Source organism: Eutrigla gurnardus, assembly GCF_963514095.1.
Source record: "Eutrigla gurnardus genome assembly, chromosome: 1".
Classification (NCBI taxonomy): Eukaryota; Metazoa; Chordata; class Actinopteri; order Perciformes; family Triglidae; genus Eutrigla; species Eutrigla gurnardus.
Window position 1 is genome coordinate 16839710 of NC_139915.1, and position 12984 is coordinate 16852693.

Genomic DNA, 12984 nt, shown 5'->3' on the forward strand with positions numbered 1-12984 from the left:
ATGAAAGGGTCTACATGGTCTGCAACAATGCTTATTTAGGTGGTACATGTCAAACTAACATCCATATGAATGGCAGGACCCAAGGTTTCCCAGCAGAACATCGGTCAGCATGGGCAACCTGACTGGTCTGTGGACGGGGATCAGCATGGAACCCTGACTGTTTTGACACGTTTTATCAGAACCAGAATCAACTTTTGCAGCAGTTTGACCTCAAGTAGATCACGTATTAGACCGGACCACCGGGGCCAGGCTTCACTCCCCAAGGCTCCCCTTGACCCTGTCGCAGGTTCACCGGTTTTCCTTCCTTGGACCACTTTTGATCGGTCCTGACCACTGCAGACCGGTAACACCCCACAAGAGCTGCAGTTCTGGAGATGCTCTGACCCAGTTGTCTAGTCATCACGGTTTGGCTCTTGTCAAAGTCATTAAAATCCTTACGCTTGCCCATTTTTCCTGCTTCTAACGCTCAATTTTGAGGACAAAGTGTTCACTTGCTGCCTAATATACCTCACCCACAGACAGGTGCCATGGTAAGTGGGTCATAGTGTTATGGCTGATCGGTATATGTATTGTGTATTCTGAAATGGGTAATTCTGCATGAGTACTTTTACTTTGGCTACGTTTAAGTGTATTTTGACGCTAATACTTTAGTAGTACTTTTACTTCCAGAGTGGAGTGTTTTAGGTAGTGATGTCCAAATGAAGCTTCGTGAAGCATTTTCTTTATTTTCTGAGCCCAATAGATGGCGCTCTCTGTTCAACAAAGCGTTGAAGGCCGATATACACTCAACAAAAATATAAACGCAACACTTTTGTTTTTGCTCCCATTTTTCATGAGATGGACTTAAAGATCTAAAATTCATTCCAGATACACAATATTACCATTTCTCTCAAACATTGTTCACAAATCTGTCTAAATGTGTGATAGTGAGCACTTCTGCTTTGCTGAGATAATCCATCCCACCTCACAGGTGTGCCACATCAAGATGCTGATCTGACATCATGATTAGTGCACAGGTGTACCTTATACTGCCCACAATAAAAGGCCACTCTGAAATGTGCAGTTTTGTCTCACAGCAAAATGCCACAGATGCCACAAGCATTGAGGGAGCGTGCAATTGGCATGCTGACAGCAGGAATGTCAACCAGATCTGTTGCTCGTGCATTGAATGTTCATTTCTCCACCATAAGCCGTCTCCAAAGGCGTTTCAGAGAATATGGCAGTACATCCAACCGGCCTCACAACCGCAGACCACGTGTAACCACACCAGCCCAGGACCTCCACATCCAGCAGGTTCACCTCCAAGATCGTCTGAGACCAGCCACTCAGACAGCTGCTGAAACAATTGGTTTGCATAACCAAACAATTTCTGCACAAACTGTCAGAAACCGTCTCAGGGAAGCTCAACTGCATGTTCGTCGTCCTCATCGGGGTCTTGACCTGACTCCAGCTCGTCGCCGTAACAGACTTGAGTGGGCAAATGCTCACATTCGATGGCGTCTGGCACGTTGGAGAGGTGTTCTCTTCACGGATGAATCTCGGTTTACACTGTTCAGGGCAGATGAGATCAGATCAGCGCTTTGCTGATGTCAATGTTGTGGATCGAGTGGCCCATGGTGGTGGTGGGGTTATGGTATGGGCAGGCATCTGTTATGGACGAAGAACACAGGTGCATTTTATTGATGGCATTTTGAATGCACAGAGATACCGTGATGAGATCCTGAGGCCCATTGTTGTGCCATACATCCATGAACATCACCTCATGTTTCAGCAAGATAATGCACGGCCCCATGTTGCAAGGATCTGTACACAATTCTTGGAAGCTGAAAATGTCCCAGTTCTTGCATGGCCAGCATACTCACCGGACACCCTGTCACCCATTGAGCATGTTTGGGATGTGCTTGACCGGCGTATACGACAGCGTGTACCAGTTCCCACTAATATCCAGCAACTTCGCACAGCCATTGAAGAGGAGTGGACCAACATTCCACAGGCCACAATTGACAATCTGATAAACTCTATGCGAAGAAGATGTGTTGCACTGCATGAGGCAAATGGTGGTCACACCAGATACTGACTGGTTCTGAGTCCCCAGACCCCCAATAAAGCAAACATATGCACATTTCAGGGTGGCCTTTTATTGTGGACAGTCTAAGGCACACCTGTGCACTAATCATGATGTCAGATCAGCATCTTGATGTGGCACACCTGTGAGGATTATCTCAGCAAAGCAGAAGTGCTCACTATCACACATTTAGACTGATTTGTGAACAATGTTTGAGAGAAATGGTAATATTGTGTATCTGGAATGAATTTTAGATCTTTAAGTCCATCTCATGAAAAATGGGAGCAAAAACAAAAGCGTTGCGTTTATATTTTTGTTGAGTGTATTTCCATTGCTTTCAACCCTTTGTTGAACAGAGAGCGCCATCTATTGGGCTCAGAAAATAAAGAAAATGCTTCACGAAGCTTCATTTGGACATCACTAGTTTTAGGGTTAGGAGTCAAATCTGACCAACCTCTTCTTCTCAATGTAGGAAGCTCGGCTCCCCTAACCGGTTAGGAGTTTGGAACCGATGGAGCATCACCGTTCATTTTCTACTTCATTTCACAATGTCATGATTTGGGATGTAAAGCTTCACTTCTCTTTATATCTCAGATCCCACATGTTTCAAAGCGTTCGGTGGGACCAGACATGCATCTAATTAATGGCAAACAATGAAACCAAGAGTTGCCATTTGAAATATTTGATCTGACCAGTTAAGTGAATATGACCTCTGGTTCTGTGCATATTTACATTTGCATATAGTAGAGATCGGCTGGTCCATACTTGAATGTACAGCATTCATGGATTTAAAACAGTATACTCGACTATTCACCATATGTTCCCCCTCGAACTCCCGGAGAGCGACTTTTATTGGCTTTGTTATCGACCCATGGTGGATGTCCCGGACACGACCTCTGGCCTTTTACAGTCTGTGTTGTAGACCAATATAAACACTTTAGTCACATTCGTTTGTTTGTTGTGTCTAGTTTTTAGCTGATGCTAGAGGCTATGACAGTAATGGAAGGCTACCAAAAATAAACCAATAAAAACACGGCAACATAAATCACTATCTTGCTGGAGGAGTTATTACTTATACATGCTCACACATGTTTGTTTGAAAGCTCACCCCCTGAAAGAATACTAGTGAAGTGGTATTGGATGACATGTTGTCATAGCTTCTTGGTACATAAAGGCTACCGTAGTTGCAACAACGCGATGCCCGAGAGAGCACTCTTCATTTGAATGCAAAATACAATTTCACCACTAGATGGGAGTCATTCCTACACACTGTCTCTTTAAAGATGGATCACCCCAATAGATTTGCTAAATTGCTATTTTGGAGTGTGAACATCATTTGATGTCTGGAGTATAGCACATTGAACACGATAAAGAATTAGACCTTTATTAAGTGGCACACAGATGAAAGCGAACACAAAGAAGGGAAGGCGACAGCCGCCTCCCCTAGACGGATGGTTACCCCACCTCAGGCAACACATGAAAAGAAAAACTGATTTTTATTTTGACATATCACAATTAAAGCAAAAACAAACCTACCAGACGATGACCGCAAAAATACTTAACAGCAATAATTTCAGGATGATGGCACATAGCAGCAGACAAAAACATCCTTCCCTTTTTTCCTTTCAGGAAGTGAACATAGCATATTTTAATTCTCAGGTGAGATTAAGCACATTCACGCATACTGCACACAACGTCAGTTAAAAAGGTGGAAATCCATATAATACAAATGTGCTTGCATCATTATCAGGTCCCTGTGGTTGTGCATCTGTAAAATCTCACAGGCACATACTGCTTGAAAGGCATATAGATATATATACACTGTAAATATATATATATATATATATATATATATATATATATATATATATATATATATATATATACATATAACCTGTGGAACTAACCAGGCCACTCCTTTATGATAGAGGTCATTAAATAGTGTGGTGAAGGACCGTAACCACATCCACAGCAGGCAGTGTAGCAGTACTGTCTCCACTTAATGCGCCGAGTCTTTGCATGTCTTCCAGTCCAAGTGAACGTGGGCATCTGTGGCGGCATGTTCAGTGTTGTAAACACGTCAGGACTGTCAGCTGCGTGAGGATGCAGGGTGTCATTCGCTTTTATCCATCTCTGTCAGTACACAGTAGCAGCTGTACTGAGTGCAGTGAGTCAGAGAACCTGCGGGGAGAGACAACAGCATGTTAGCTCGTTGCGTCCGTGATGCTGCGATGGGCTCCTGCCTGACGTCGAGGGTGTGAACTCACGCAGCAGCTTGGTGATGATAGGCGGCCGTTTGGACACCGGAAGATAGACACCCAGGAAGTAGACAGGAACCCCGGACAGGGCGATGGCGATGCCAATCAGGGAGTTGACAGTGTCGCTGTAGAGAGGAACCGCCACCAGGAAGACGGAACACAGGCAGAACACCACCGGGTACACCAAAGACAGCTGAGAGGACAATCACAACATTCATATTACACTGGTCTGGTGCAATTATCTTTATTATTGCCCCTATGACTTTTTTTTAAAGAAACAGTATAATGTTTTAAGAATATTGTGTCCAATCAATCATTTTAGCCAATATGAATATGGAAATAAATACATTTGCAATCTACAAATTTTAGTTATTTAAAGTGCAGACTCGAGGATCTGGATTCAAACCGCCGATCTTCCAGTTGACCCGCTCTACCTCTGAGCCACAGCCGCCCCCACATTGTTAATGGTTATCACAATCAATACAATTGATCATGTTTGAATTCCCTCTCCTGCACAGAAACAGCTTGCTATCATGTGCTCCTACCTTGAGAGGTCTGGGTCTGTCGGGCTCTTTCCAGCGGAGGTAGATCTGTCCAGCGATGGACAGACCCATGAAGAACCAGTAGCTAAAGCTGTAGTAGTTGATAAGCTGGAAGACATCCTCCACCGTCAGGTAGATCAGCGACATGACACACTGGACCGAGGACAGTTGAAGATGTTACATTTGTGTAGCTTAACTTCATTTTCCATTTACCCAATAAGGATAGAATGATAATACATCAAGAGCTGCATTTAACACCAGAACCATGTATTTTTTTAAGAATGGAAATTAGCGAATCAGGGCTCAACTTTACAGTTAGCTACCATTAAGTGGACATTTCCTGCACTTCCTCCACTACAATGAACGAGGATTTGATCCATTTTCTTACATTGAACATGAGAGCAGGGATGGGAGTGAATCTCTGGATGTGGATCATGGACAGAGCGTCTGGAAGGTGACCCTCACGAGAGCCCACAAAGAACAACCTAGACATTGTAAAATTTACAAAATATACAATTTAAATCCCAAAAGAAAGAAAAAATATCCTGCAAATAACAGACATTTGCCACAATAAATCCTTTGCTCTCCCGCACAGTGACAAACAGATTCAGAACTGGTAACATGGCGACGTGAAGAGGCTTCTCTACATCTGAACAGTCTGACAGGGACCATCGGGTGAAATGAGGAAGATATACTAATTATTATATTGATTAATTCCTGTATAGTCTTTCTGGAAATATACCATTCTTAATGCATCCTCATGTCATAGCAGAGTTGCAGGAAATTAGTTTTAAATAACAATACTTCTTCAGTATTCCTCATATATTGCGGCATTTTTAAAACATAACCATGGTGAACCAGGGTAAAACGCATTTATCTTTATTTTGTTTTGGGAAAAATGTGTAATATCTGGAGTGTATGTCAGAAACTGTATCTAATAAACACAAATGAGCAAAAAGAGAGAGAGCCGTTAATTCATGAGGCCCTTACCTTTCTGAAAATCTGGTCCCCTGTATAATATTTGTAGTGCTGCTCATATTGTCATGTGTGTGTGTGTGTGTGTATTTGTGTTCTACCTGGATGCAGCTATGATGGAGGCGTTGAGGCCTCCATAGCAGGACAGGGCAACAGCAATGGGGATGGTCCAGCTCATCACACCAAGAGTGTGATCTGCAAATGTCTGAAGCAGACACAGAAACAACAGTTTGAACCCCGACACATGCATCCATGCATCACTCCTCCACGTCTTCCACGTATTAGGTAGCTACATTCCTCACCACTGCCACTGCATCACTGGCCAGAATGGCACTAGCATCCAGAACAGCATAGTAGGCCACATTGGTGAGGATGTAGATGATGGTAACGATGGGCATAGAGATGCCGATGGCCAGCGGCAGGTTCCTGAAACAACAAGCAGCGGGAGTCATTAGCAGGCTGGGTGAAGTCTTCTGATTCACGCTGCTTAGCCCTTCTAGTCTACCTTTCAGGGTTTTTGATCTCCTCTGTAACAAAGTTGAGGGTGTCCCAGCCGGAGTAGGAGAAGAGGGCAGAGTAGAGAGCCAGGGCGATGTCACCAGGGTCTGTAGACGATCCCTGAAAGGATGATTCAAAGTTGGTTGTGTAACCTACGAGAAAGACACAATAATTAAAGGAACAATCAGTGGAGTTAAATTATCACAACATTGTACATTTATGTCCAGTTATAACTGCTGTTGATATTTTCATTTGATTTTTATTAGGAATTTAAAAGTACAAACAACTCCAAGGAGTATCAAAATACAACAATCCCTGAGGATAGCGCTTAAAAGATTACTTCAAAAACATGACAACATAAATCATTATCTTGCTGGAGGAGTAATTCCTTATAAATGCTCACACATGTTTGTTTGCAGGCTCATCACCTGAAAGAATACTGGTGAAGTGGTGTTGGATGGCATGTTGTCATAGCTTCTTGGAACATAACGGCTACTGTAGTTGCAACAAAGCGATGCGCTGGAGAGCACTATTTATCTGAATGCAAAACACAATTTCACCACTAGATGGGAGTCCTTCCTATACACTGTCCCTTTAACTTTTGTTTTAAAAGTTGCCTTTGTTTAGCTTTGTTTAATATGCAGGGGACAGTTGTTCCATAGGGAAATCCCAGTATATAAAAAAAAAGCTTCTAGCAGTTTCCCTTTTAACACGAGGAACACTGCATGACATATTGCTTGCTCTTGTGTTGCAATTATATTGGTTTCTAACCATATCAATTTGATAGTTCATATATTCTTGTGCCATATGGTTAAGTTTCAGTTGTTTAACTTGATCTTCAACAGGTAATAATCCCACTTCCTTCCTTTCTACAGATCCTTTATGAGTCCTGGGAGGAGCATTGAGCATGTATCTGATAACATTATTATGCGCTACCTGCATTTTATTTTTAAGCTTTTGTGATAGTCCACTATACCATGCGGAGCAGGCATAGTCAAAGTGGCACTGGATTAATGAAGCAACTTAAAGTTCAAAAAATAAAAATACAATATAAAAACTGCAATTTCCTCCTCAATGACAGATTGGTCAAGAGAGACTCCAAGGTATTTGACAGGTTTTGGATTCAATAATATTTACTTCACAATGTACCTTAATTGTATCTTTTTTCTTAAGCTTGTGTTTTGTGCCAAATAAGATGGACTTTCCCAGCTGTAAAGACAGTTCTTTACTAATAAATGGTACAAAGCCCTTTACAGTAATGACTGACATTCACCCATTCATACACATCTTGCTCAGGGACACCAGGCACTCAGCTAGGAGGAGCCGAGGATCGAACTGGCAATCTTGCGGTTGCCAGCCAAACCGCTCTACCTCCTGAGCTAAAGCCCCCCTACTAATAGTTTCCTGTATAACTCTGGTATCTTTCCCGGATACTAATAAGGTAGAGTCATCTGCATAAAGCATCATTTTAGATCTTACTGCTGCCGGATTATCATTAACATAAATTAAAAACATACCACATGCCATTTGGGTTTACTGTCTTTTTTTTTACTGGGGAACAACTCTGGCTGATTTCAGATCCTTTAGGAATTTACCAGTGTGTATAGAGAGATTCACAATATGTCTCAAGATTTTTGCTGTTGATGTTTTGGCTAGAACAGTGTAAAAGGGTGAGTCCTGTAGTGACGCCACTCACCTTGGCACAGCTTGACGATGCCGGTAATGATAATGACGATGAGGGCTGCCACCTTGGCATAGGTGAAGATGTCCTGTACCCGGGTGCCCCACTTCACATAGGCAGCGTTGATGAACGTTAGTAAGCCTGGGCGGAGAGGACAGCTTCATGGGAGCAACTAGACAGACGAAAGCTAACAGCTTGTGGACACAGAGTAGATCAGTACTTACATATACACGCTGCAGCGATGAGCCGGGACGCTACGTATGGCGGTTCACATGTTGGAAAGAGCGGCTGCACCAGGTAGTTTGCAAATGTGATGGCTATGACCGCCTGGCTCGTGGGCTCAATAATTAACAAAGACGTCCATAGACGAATGAATGCAATGAAGCCGCCGAATGACTCCAAAATGTATGCATAAGATGCCCCCGATTTGGTGATGGTGGTACCCAGCTCAGCGTAGCAGAGGGCCCCCACCACAGAGAACAGGCCCCCGATGGCCCAGATGACTAGCGACAGCCCGTAGGAGGTGCTGTAGATCAGCACACCCTTGGGGGAGACGAAGATGCCGGAGCCGATCATGTTTCCTACGATCAGGCTGACTCCGTTGAGAAGCGAGATCTCCTTCTTAAGCTGCATGCTCTCCTTGGGGGGCTCTGACTGATGGGGAGAGTGGCCTGCACTGCCGTTCACCTCGGATTCTTCACGCTCAGCCATGCTGCCGTCGTCTCAGGGTCGAACCGGCACTGGCTGACGACCGGCTGTGAACACCACAGTCCCTTTCTGGAAACCTCTGGAAAAACCTGTCCAACACATTCACATGGAGCAGAGAGTAGGCAGGGAGACATGACAGGTTTGGGATGAACAGATGACAGAACAGGCAGAAAGTGGAAACTTAAACTGCAGAGAAAGGAGGGGAAACACAACAAAATGCACCGTTAAGGATGATTAATGAGTCATAGGGCTAATACTTCCATAGTGCATCAAACCAGTGCAGTCTGTAGAGCATGAGACTCTTACTCTCAGGGCTGTGGGTTCGAGCCCCGTGTTGGGCGAACATTTTCCAGAGCACCGTGGTATATGTCTAATAGACAGGAGCTCTTGGGTTTGAATCCCAGCAGTACTTTTTGAGGCAGCTGGGACCCAGGGATTAGAGCGGGCTGTTCTTTAACCACAAGGTTTGAGGTTTGATCCCCTGCTCCTACCATCAAACGGTAGTGCTTTACAGCAGCTTAATGCTTAGGATGGATTAAATGCCATGTATTTCTAAGGCAATCAAGTTTATATCAACAATTGACAGAATCAAATAAAAATCATCTAGAAACTAAACAAGAGTAAGGGAGGTGATGCAATCACCCATTGCAAGTGCTGCATGTCTGAAATAATAAAACTAGCCCATATCTTATGAATGTTATGGCATCGACAAAACAACACAAATGGTCACTACCAAAGTGCAGGACCGCAAACACTTTTGAAAAAAATCTCCACCAGGCATACGTGTGGGTCACAAGCTGGCAGTGATTTTGGTTTATTTCTATAACTAGAGCAAAATCATGAGTGACAAAGAAAACAACCATATTTCAATAGTCCCATTTAATTAAAAGTGAGATAGTAATGCCTTTTTTTATTATAAAGCAGGCCAATGTGCTATATAAATACTATGAAAGTACAAAAAAATGCAATCAAGAGAGAAATCTACAGTTCGTTGTCGTTCCTGTACAGTTGTGATGTCACAACAGAATATACCGGTATAGACCATTTTACAGTTTTAAAAACGTAAACATTTTAAATGCGTTCCAGTTGAATTCAGTTGAATTATCAGCTGACAGGAAGTAAACATGGATCCATGTTGTTGCCTGGCAACATAGCTCCATTGGAAAACAGACAGGATGAATACAGATAGACTTGTTAGAACATTAAAGCATTTAAACGTGATCTAGTAGTAACCCAAAATACAAGTATGTACCGGGACACAAGCACAATATTTAAGGTCACGGTGACTCATAGCTCACAAACAAAACAAGACCTCAAGATCTAGATGAAATCAAGATGGCCAGGCCAGGTCATGTTTAATGGGTAGCACATTATAGTGTAACTTATGTTACAAGGGACAAAAGATTGGATAATTGGCCTGAAGATGGTATCGTTTGAGAGAATGATCTGAACTCTCCAGAAGAAGAAGTGGCACATTAGATGAGGGAGGTGCATGTTGGAATAACCGGGGTCGAGGGCTGCCCAAATGTATGTGTGGAATGTACCATTTACAGCACAATAACAGAACTATAAATGGGACTGAAGGGTTAGTTTTCACAATGAGCTGTCGCTTGTGTGTGTGACGTGGGGGGGGGGCATGCTTCACTTCAATCATTAGGCATCTGTTCCACACGCACAAACGGACCGCCACACCACCTGTTTATCTGAAGATAACGGAGCAATCAATGGCTCCAACAACCACAGTGTTGTTAACTTGAATGTCATTACTCAACAAGAGACTGTCACCACACACAGCTCAACAAACAGCGGCGTCCTCCGGCCAAGTCAGCGAGCAGCTACAAGTGTTGGCTTTGTGAGTCTCCACGTGTGAGAACTTGTGTATTTATTAATGCATCAAGCTTTCTGCAGTTGGTGTATGGGACCTTGTGATACTTCATACAGTGCCATAGCTAGAAATACACTGACATTCAACACAGTTATAATTTTATGACTCTGGTGCAATCATGTGATATGTCACTTTGATGCTCTAAAAAGATCATTGAGTCCTTCATACACAATCTGCTGAGCCCGTTCACTGCTGCTCTCTGGAGGCTGCAACGCTCTCAAATGCTTTTCATGTGATTGTGATGTCCTGGGACCTTTGCCATGTCTCCCTCCTCTCTGTCCCCATGTTCTCATAAAGGCTTTCTCATAAAGTGCTGAGTATAACGCAGAGTAAATCATTTTCCTTCGCTGAGAAAAGGTCCAGATATGGGGACATGGGTTGTGTCCCTGGACTGCTTTGATTGACATCCACTCGCAAGACAGATGTGCATCGTCTTCTGTCCACTTAATTCATGAAACCTGGATAAAAGCTGTAGCAGCTCTGCTGTGACATCCCTTCAGAGCTAATAATGTGTCTTACGAGTAGTTGAAACAATTAAGCAATGACTTGAAGTTGTTTATCACCCCCAAAAAAAAAACATTCTGTGGCTCCAGATTCTATGACGTAAGGATTGGGATTTTTCTCTTATCACTGTAAACTGGATATCTTTTGTTGCTTCCACAAAACAAGCTTGTGACCTTCTGTCAGCAAGTGTTTTTATTTATGATTTCTTACCATGTATAAAACTATTAAATCCATTAATGCTATGCATTGCCTTCAATTTACTGAGTAACCAGGTGTTGGACATAGAGCAAGGTAAACATGACGGAGCTGTTTATCTACTTCACCTTCTTTCATCTGTGACGTTGCTACAACGTGTCTAATTAATGCACAGATTATTACTGTGATGAAAAAGTGAGCAAAATTGAGGAGTCCAACCTCTCTGTAGTCAAGTTGGAAAAATTGGTGAAAATGGTCAAAACGAAAAAATATATATACACATTATAATCTGCATTCGTGTCAAGTCCCATTTCAAATGCCACAGACTACAGTTTATGCAGGAATATTATGCAAAAATATGGATAAATGATAAAGTGGGTACTTAATCTCTGCTGCAAAAGCAACAGTTTTTGGATTACCGCTAGCTAATAATAGTTTTGAGGCGATGTCAGTAGGGATCCGTCTATTTGCTGGTACAACGTTACACATCTCCTCGGAGATCCATATCTGCCACATGAAAACAAACACGATGATTATGAAATCATATGTTAACGCTACAAAGCATCCCGGGCCAGCGTTTCCTCACGAAAAAATAGCCGGCGTCAAGTAACGTTAACGTTGAATCACTAAAAATAACTTCCGCTTATGACTTTCAAAATAAAGCCACAATAAGCAAACTCACGCAGATTCATGCCGTTTTAAAGGGCCACAATCCAAAAGGAGAGTCCCATTCACCGAGAACATGATCTTTTGCGAGTTTTGCTGTTCTCAAGTGCGTCATCTAGCGTTATAACGAATCACTGTCTTAATGTTCTACCGGTAGAAATGATAACAGGGCCAGTTCTCCGCACCAATGCTTACAATGTTGGTACTTACACAAGTCAAGTCATTTTATTTATAGCGCATTTAAATACAACAGGCGTTGTGCTTCACTACTAGCTAGCACAACGCTATACTATTTGAACCGGTTCACTGTCACACAGACAGAAAATACATTAAGAACAGATACTCGTTTTGTATTTTTATTTTATTTTTTTACTTTGGCTTTCATTTTGAATGTGGACCTCGAACCTCCGGTACGAGAGCGGCTATCTCCCGTTAGCTTGCCGCGACGCCAAACGGACGGGATTTCCCTTTTGTCCCGTTGCGGGGACATTAACGCTTTCTAATGTAAAGTAACGTTAGCTGAACGGGTCGGCGAGCACGCAGACACCGCCTCGCCTTCTCAGCGGCAACACGCCCGGGACGTTTGTTCCGGTCTTACCTGCGCTGCGTCGCCTCCTGCGCGGCGTTTTGACAGCCAGCCAACTCGGTGTCCATGAGCGAATGCATCATACCCGTGAACAACTGCTGCTGCCGCTGCTCGGGGTCACGTGACGCCGCTATAGGAGCATCCTATGTTGAGTTTAAGAACAGAACATTTCATTCAATCTGGTTTACGGGGTTTCCCCCCCTGTGATGCTATACAGCAATACAAGAGTTATTATTATCGAATATATACATTTACACCACGACTTAATTCAGGAATGTATAAATGCACTAACAAGTCTTAAAACAGCATTGTATCAAGAATGTAGAAACATTCTGGCAGAGTAGATACAAGGGAACCATAGCCTTAAGCATGAATACACTATAAGCAACCTGAAAGTCAACATTGAATTGTGTTTTTTATG

At 42.9% G+C, this 12984-nt stretch overlaps 1 protein-coding gene across 1 annotated transcript; it reads right to left on the reverse strand.

Annotated features, from left to right (window-relative positions):
• Positions 1-3983: 3983 nt before the first annotated feature.
• Positions 3984-12703, reverse strand: slc7a6 (solute carrier family 7 member 6). The gene is made up of 10 exons (XM_084007187.1): positions 12576-12703; positions 8244-8816; positions 8035-8160; positions 6346-6490; positions 6143-6266; positions 5942-6045; positions 5254-5350; positions 4869-5018; positions 4333-4516; positions 3984-4246 (listed from the first exon to the last, which is right to left on the reverse strand). Exons 2-10 carry the CDS (start codon positions 8728-8730, stop codon positions 4179-4181), a joined length of 1485 nt encoding a protein of 494 aa, XP_083863313.1. The 5' UTR covers positions 8731-8816; positions 12576-12703; the 3' UTR covers positions 3984-4178.
• Between the last annotated feature and the right edge of the window lie 281 nt (positions 12704-12984).